The following is a 7500-nucleotide window of genomic DNA, read 5'->3' as shown; positions in this document are numbered from 1 at the left end:
GCTCTGCTCCTTCTGCATGTGCTCCAGGACCTTTGTGCGACTGTAGTAGTTGCACTTGCAGTTGCACAACACCCGAGTGCTCCACAATAAATTGTCTTTGTTGTGAGATAACTATTAAAGGTCGTGGACCACAGGGTGACACTTAATATAGTCTTGTGAAACTGAGAAATTTAATTATTTTTTAACTGTAGTTTTAAAATTCCTCAACTTCTGATGCTGTATTTTTTTGGATTTAGTTTTATATGAATTTATTTTTATACTTCCAGTGTGCTGTTTTGATAATTTTGACTTGCAAGTTAGTATATTTTTTTTTTCTTTCAGTCTTTTTATCAGAATAAGTTAATTCTTAAGTTTGTGACAAATGGAAATTTTCCCTGCAATATACTTTTGTATGTTTTGTATCTACTAGTCATTATTTTAGTGGTTATTATGAAGATAATTTCAAAGTAATTCTGGTATATGAGAGGAAGTATTGCTGAAACAAACATATCAGTGTACCTGCTATTCCATCCAGTATGTAAATACCTTGAGTTTGCTATTTTTGTAAGAGTACAAATTTAGATTTAATTTTTGAGATTTTTTGTGTGAATTACATTATTAATTGATTTAAGTAGTGAAAGCTTACTGTGTACTAACCTGCTAATACCTCAATGGTTAATGGTTAAAATAAATGTGCTTGACATCTAAGGTCATATAGCACTATAGGAAGGTACAATAAAGGGTAGTGAAGGGTTAGTAGTCAGTTGCTATGCATCAACTGTCAAGAGTAATATTACAAAGGTTAAAGATGGGTAAAGGAGTTGAGTGAATGGGTTACGGTGGGGTTATGTAGATCAGGTGAAGGATATGTATGCGTCTGCGGGAGAACAGGTTGTCAAAGCAGAGGAGGATGTGTAAGAAGAGTCTCTTGGAGGCAGATAATGAATGGGTTATAAGAAGAAAGGATATGACGAGGGTCAGGTCTGTGATAAGGGGGTGAGATAAGGAATTAGAGGGGGGAGATTGTGTAGTATCAGGAGGGGTATCAGTAGGTGGAGGCTCTGGGGAAGGGCATAGTTGTAACATGAGAGATCCACGTGTGTATCCTGGAGGGAGTGAAAGGAATAGAGGGGATGGAGGGAAGGTTAATGTGGGTGTAGTTGGGGGTGGGAGGACTATGAGTAGGAGGCTGGATATTGGCAGTCACTTTGAGTGTGGAGGGTGTGGCAATTGTGGAATTTGAGGGTGGATGAGGGTTTTCTTTGTCATTCTGGGACTCAAGCAGATAGTTTTGAATATCTTCTAGTTTCTGAAACAGAATTGGTTGGGGAGTTTTGTAGGACAGAAGTTTTCCTATAAGGAGTAGAGTCAAACTTCTAGGTGGGGCAGCCCCTATAAAATACATTATGGGGGCCACCGCAGTTAACACATATGAGTGACTGTGCAGAGCAGTTTACGGTTATGACCAGGTTGGGTACATAGAGGGCATTGGGCTGTGGAACGGCAGTGTTTGGGAGGATGTCCTAATGGGTAATGGTTAAAGGTTAAAAGCGAAATAAATGTGCTACTCATCTAAGGTCATATAGCACTATAGGAAGGTATAGTAAAGGGTGGTGACAGGTGATAGTTGCTATGCGTCAACCGTCTAGAGGATGTCCTAAATGCCAAGTTTTGACATCTGACCTCTGTGTTGAATAAAGGATTTGCCTTTTCCTTTAATTAACTTATTATCCTTTCTCTGAATCTCTTCTTTCATTTCCCTCTTACTTTTTTCTTTCCATGCATCTATGTCAGACTCCAGTTATTAGTCAACTCAATTGTTAGGTGAATAAAAGACTAATAGAAAAAATAGGAAACTGTATTATTCAAAGATATGCTTCAGTAAACATTGTATCCAAATTTCATAGGAAATATTCTGAAGCCATTTAAAAAGGAAACAAACTACAGAATTCTTCAATCTTATTCTACTTTTGGGTTTTCACTGTGTTACCATTTTCCTCATGATTAAAAATGACTTAAATTAAGTGATTCCTTTGACAATGATCAGAATCTTATGGCCTAAAAAGAGAAAAAAGAAAACTTTCAGTCAGTTCTGTACAACTTCCTGTGGATAGTAATTTATGAAGATACAAAACATTTCTTAGCCATAGCATGCTTCAAAGATTTGAAACTGAGAAGAGTTTGAACATAATGGACTGCAAAAATGTAATACAAAATCTTATGACAAAAGAAATAACCAATGATGAAAGTAAGGCACATGCCATATAATTTACCAATTTTACATCTGGTCAAGATATAAGTCAGGAACACATATTACCTAGGATCCTAAGATTTAAGAGCATATCACACACTTAAAGCTAGAAAATTGTTCAGAAAATCGGTTTTAAAAGAAATGCTCTCTATTTTATCTGTTGAGGCAACATTGAAACCCTTATACAAGAAGCTTAAAAACAACATAAAAGCACTGCAATGTTTACATTCATTTAATTCCAGCACTCTCTTCTACCTTATGCTTTAAAAACATTGCATCTTTGAATGTCACATTTTCAGATTTTTTAAAATGTAGTTCCAAGATTCAGAGTAATTTCTGTTGAATAAGTTCCACAAACTTGTTTGGGGGGCCTTAAATTTCATACATACAGTAAGATCACAACTCTTGATATGGAGAAAAATATAAAGCATGACAAAACAGCAATACAAATACATCACAACCTTACTGATACAAAAATACATATTTAATCCACTTTATTATATAACTTTATAATGTTAGTCTGTTCCATAATGCAGAAATAATTCATTCATGAAATATTACTCTGCTTACCATCACTTCATATGAAATCTATTTACCAAGCTAAGACTCAATATAGCTGTATTAACAGCTACAATCTCTTAGATATTCATTATAACTCTGATGTAAAAATAACATGAAAATAGTCATTCATAAACGAGACAAAAAAATATCTCATTTGTATAAAAGTAACATCTTGTCATGGATATTATATAAAAAATATGTCTTCCCAAGTCCTCTGCCTAAACCATTTGAGGGAAATTAATCCTAAATAAGGCATCTATAACCCTAACAGGATTATTCATCACATCAGACAATCCCATCACTGCTTCATACATTAAGTACATGAAAATAATTAACAATATAATTTTGTTATGTGATTCATGTTTTTTCTCAACTCCATCATAGAACATATAAAATGGGGGCATTGCTTTGGTCAATTTACAAATACTTCTTAATGCTCTAATTGTAACAATCAAGTCAAAGCCAAAGTTGATGTAGATTCAGAAATCTGAAACAAGTGGAACTGGAACCTCAACTTTAAAATAAAATACGATTGAGTACTAGGCTTACAAACCTTACTTGTCATTTTGGGCGAAATACTTTCAATAAACAATGTCTCTACATCTACAAAATAAGTGAATATATATTTGCTTTACATAGAACAGCTAATTACCTAAAAATGAGTTCTCCATCACAAATGCCATAATTTGTAATTTTCACAATAATAAAAGTCATTTTCCTAAGCCCATTTACAATGCATATCTAAAAGCCTCTAAAATTGAAGTTGACCTGGCTTTAATAAACAGAACACTAAACAATTTAGGCAATTGTATACAAACTTTGAGTACTTGCGTCTTGGAAAATTAAGAGCCAAGCACCACTTTTAAGTGCATGAGAGCTCACTTACTTGATCCTTTTTTTCTCTCTGCCAACTTCTAAGGCCACTAGCACTAACTCAACAAAAATCATCCTTTTCTGTCAATATTAGGATAAAATAAGGGGAAATCTTACTCCCATGTGCAAAGATGGTTAGAAAAAAAATCTGCCTCCCTGTATGAAAGCAAAATATTGATTATATAAATAAACTGTTGATCCCCTATTAAATATTCATTTACAAAACTCAGGCCCATCATGAAATGAAATCTCAATCCTTTTACTTGACATCTAACCCAAAGTATTGACTTGAAATACATCATTACCTAGAATGGCAGATGATATTTCTTATCACATAATAGTAAAATATGGATGATCCATTGTCTTTAGTATTCTGCTCTAGGAATTTATAATCACACTTCACCAAGCTGTTGCTTCTAGTTAATATAGAGGCAAGAAAAATAAAGAGATTAATGTATAAATCCTACTCCAGATATATAAAGCTTTATTTCATATTCTTTCATAAGTAACATCTCTCCTTCCGCAGTACAGCAGGAAGAAGAATCCATCCTGAAAGGAAATAAATAATGATTACTATCAAAACCATTAACCCTTATCAGTTAAATATTACTAATGACAACCATATCAATAAGTGAAATTCATTTTTATCAGAATATAAATGCCAATGAGGCAATGGCAGACAAAACAGACCAAAACCTTAACATCCCTAATGCTTAGAAAAGACATGGAGTTCATCAGACTGCCACTACCATACTATCACCACTTAACAACACCAACACAAGTGCTCAGCCTCCAAGGAGTCAATTAATAGGCCCTGGTGACTGTGCCTGGTTTCCTAATTCCTTGAACTTGTCAGAAAATGGGTTATTTCTAAACCTTTGGACCTAGGGTGCTTTGCAACCCACCAAAAATCTGTCTATTATCCAAGGTCTATATTTGTCATTTGACTGACATGCTGTGTCAAGATAATAATTTAATGTTTTCCTTGCACAGACACCATATCATCTCTCTAGGTAGTCTACAATCTAGTGCAATAACCAAAAGTAATGTAGTGTTATTTGTATCTTTCTTTATATTTCTTGTATTATTCAATTTTCTGTAACACCCTGCACTGCCTGCTGCAGTAAGCAAGAACAGGATTCTGAGCTTGGAAACAGTGTCCTACCTAGAGCCAGCGCTCTTCTAGCCAACTGAACAACTGTGATTACATTCACAAATCACATCACATTTACCATCACATAACACTAAGATCTGCACAAACTAACAAAAAATCAAAAACAACTACAAGCCACCAAGATCATAACTCTGCAAAATAAAAACATCATGATCATAACACCTGCACTCCAACAGAGACCACACCAGGATTCCAAGCAAAGTACTCTCTACACCTCTTTGCACTCAACAATTCACCAGAAATTATCAATGGCAAACACAAAAGCAGTTACATACAAGATGGTACATTTGTATGCCAAGAATACAAAATAGTAGTCACATCTGGGAAGTTGGCTAACACATTCCAATTCTATAACTCAACATATCACAATTAAAGCTGCCTCTTAAACTCATTTCCTTTCTCTACTACCCTGTATATACCACAAAACAAATGCTTAGAGTCACTGCATCATACCTTTCACTCACACCCATATATCTTTAGAATGCATCATTTGAGAGTAACACGTTTCAGAGACCCCACAGAATAAAAACAACACAAAGCACAGATACAGACAAGCCTAAACATACATTGGCACATACAATATACAAAATAAAGCACATACAAAACAAAGGTAGCACAGAAACAACTGCCTACAGAAGACATGAGTAATAACAACTGAACTGACAAATACATATAAAAATATGAATAATCAGTTTAGATAAATGAAAAACTAAATGCATATATATATGCAAACAACACAATAAATGAAACGGTCAATAACAATATTAAAAAAAGAAAATTTAATCAAAAATTAAAGAAGCAATATAAATGTACCTGAACAAGATATGGAAAGTCCATCCAAAAGCTAAGGTGTGGGAGCAACTCAATGCCCCGTGCACCTATAACATATCGACGGTACAGGTATCCCACTGTCAGGTACACGCAAATGAAGATGAGGAGCAATAGCAGGAACAGCGACCCAACAGACATGCCGTGGGGTAGGATAGGAGTCAGACAGCCCCCTATGCATGCACACTTGGATTTCAGGGTCATGTTCTAAGGGGAAAGAAGACATTTTTTTTTTTTTTCAGAATACTTGTAAACTTTGTTTGGGCTGCATATGTGTTTGTAATATATTAGAAGATTTTGAAAATACTTTAATATTATAAAGGCTATACACATCTTTACCATATAATAATAGTGCTAACAACCTGTTCTGAAATGTTACATATTCGGAAATGATATCTTAAGTAGGCCTCTGTAGACCTACTTCTTTCTTATTCTAGAATACAAGTAGGGAACCATTTTACATTTTTTTGTATGAATAAATATAATTCAACATTCAACTTACAAATACACTCCTATGTTGGCCTGTTGTTTCACCAAATACCTCAAGGACGTCATCGTCATTATCAGTGCACTGTAAAATAACATTTGACAACCTGTAATCAAAAGGAAAAAAGCAAATAAATGTAATTAATTTTAATGCTACTGTGATTTATAATACATTCTATTCCATTAATCAGTAAAATGTCTTTCACCAAAAAATATTTATGACCACTATTAGTACATTTAAAAACCATAAATCAATCATAAATCATCTCATATCTTTGGATACAGGTTTTCATTACTCACCTATCTCCAATGTCATTATAATATGACAGTATCCACTGGTCTGTTGAATTATCAAAATGAAATTTTGCAAGACTCTGTTTCCCAACATTGATAGGACCTGAGGTACTGGACTGACACACCTAAAAACAGAAAATTATAATATCATTTGCAAGGAATCAATAAGTACCAAGTATAAATAAGAGTAAGATTCTGGATTTAAATTCTTCTAATGATGATATTCATTTCACCATAACAAACAAAATTTCCAATATAATTCAAAATACATCACTCAGAGTCAACTACCAGACCTGCAATATGTAAATTCTTCAATTTGATATCTAATTCTTGTAGAGGTTATCTCTAACTTTTTCCCCTTCAAAAATATTTGTAAAAGCTATTAAGTAAGTGGACTAATCTTGCTTTAGAACATCATTCCAAAGAGTAAGATAAGAAAAAGTATAAAACAACTTACAGCCACATCTTTGCCACATGACATTTCTTGACCATCAGGTGGGAAGACATAACTGTAGCATGGATTATATGAATATAGACTTGTATCCGATTTATTACTAGCAGTCAGTTCCTTAAACCTGAAAGAGACATAATAAGTATTACTATCATTATAAATACTAGATACACAGCTCCATTATTAGTTGCTGCTTTGTTCAATATTTTTACTCTTTTGTGGAAGGAAACAAAACCAGGCATTGCTAGCTAAGACAGCCACACTACTATTTGGATTGCTTCGATTTGAATAACTTTTTGAGGCATTTGGAGCTTTTGATGGGCCCAGATATTAAACTGGGATCGCCACTGAAGTCTATTTTATCTTCTTTGTCACTGAATAGTCTTAAGAATAACCCTGAATCAACACAGCACTGGAAATGCAACATTTTTTACCAGTGCTCCACCTTGAAATGAGCGGGCTGGCCAGCTGTCAAACTGGTGGCTATAAAAGGAAGTGTGAAATCCATTAAGCACATGATTCTAAATAAGGCTATAAATTAATCTTAAAACACATAAATGAAGTATAATGACATTAATAAAAGACTCTAGGAGCATATATGTG

General features: G+C 34.1%; 2 protein-coding genes across 3 annotated transcripts in view; one reads left to right on the top strand and one right to left on the bottom strand.

Moving 5' to 3' along the window:
• Nucleotides 1-281, top strand: part of LOC113809086 (uncharacterized) — a 3764-nt gene extending 3483 nt beyond the window's left edge. The window contains exon 4 of the mRNA XM_027360575.2: nucleotides 1-281. This exon is cut by the window's left edge and continues 118 nt beyond it. Within this exon, the coding sequence (XP_027216376.2) occupies nucleotides 1-146 (146 nt within the window). The 3' untranslated portion in view covers nucleotides 147-281.
• A 1540-nt stretch (nucleotides 282-1821) lies between these two features.
• Nucleotides 1822-7500, bottom strand: part of LOC113809085 (cation-dependent mannose-6-phosphate receptor) — a 7479-nt gene continuing 1800 nt past the window's right edge. Inside the window, exons 2-7 of one of the 2 annotated variants that reach the window (XR_011399522.1) lie at nucleotides 6904-7021; nucleotides 6453-6571; nucleotides 6169-6259; nucleotides 5652-5873; nucleotides 3940-4213; nucleotides 1822-3820 (exon numbers count right to left, since the gene is read on the bottom strand). Coding sequence is in view for 1 of the 2 variants with exons in the window: in XM_027360574.2 (XP_027216375.2) it covers nucleotides 4154-4213; nucleotides 5652-5873; nucleotides 6169-6259; nucleotides 6453-6571; nucleotides 6904-7021 (610 nt within the window). In the remaining variant the exon portion in view is untranslated. Of the gene's footprint in view, nucleotides 4214-5651; nucleotides 5874-6168; nucleotides 6260-6452; nucleotides 6572-6903; nucleotides 7022-7500 lie in introns of both variants that reach the window. The other variant, XM_027360574.2, reaches the window with a different exon arrangement.

Source organism: Penaeus vannamei, chromosome 23, assembly GCF_042767895.1.
Source record: "Penaeus vannamei isolate JL-2024 chromosome 23, ASM4276789v1, whole genome shotgun sequence".
NCBI classification, from domain to species: Eukaryota; Metazoa; Arthropoda; class Malacostraca; order Decapoda; family Penaeidae; genus Penaeus; species Penaeus vannamei.
Note: the sequence above shows the minus strand (reverse complement) of the source record. Positions and strands in the feature narration are given on the sequence as shown.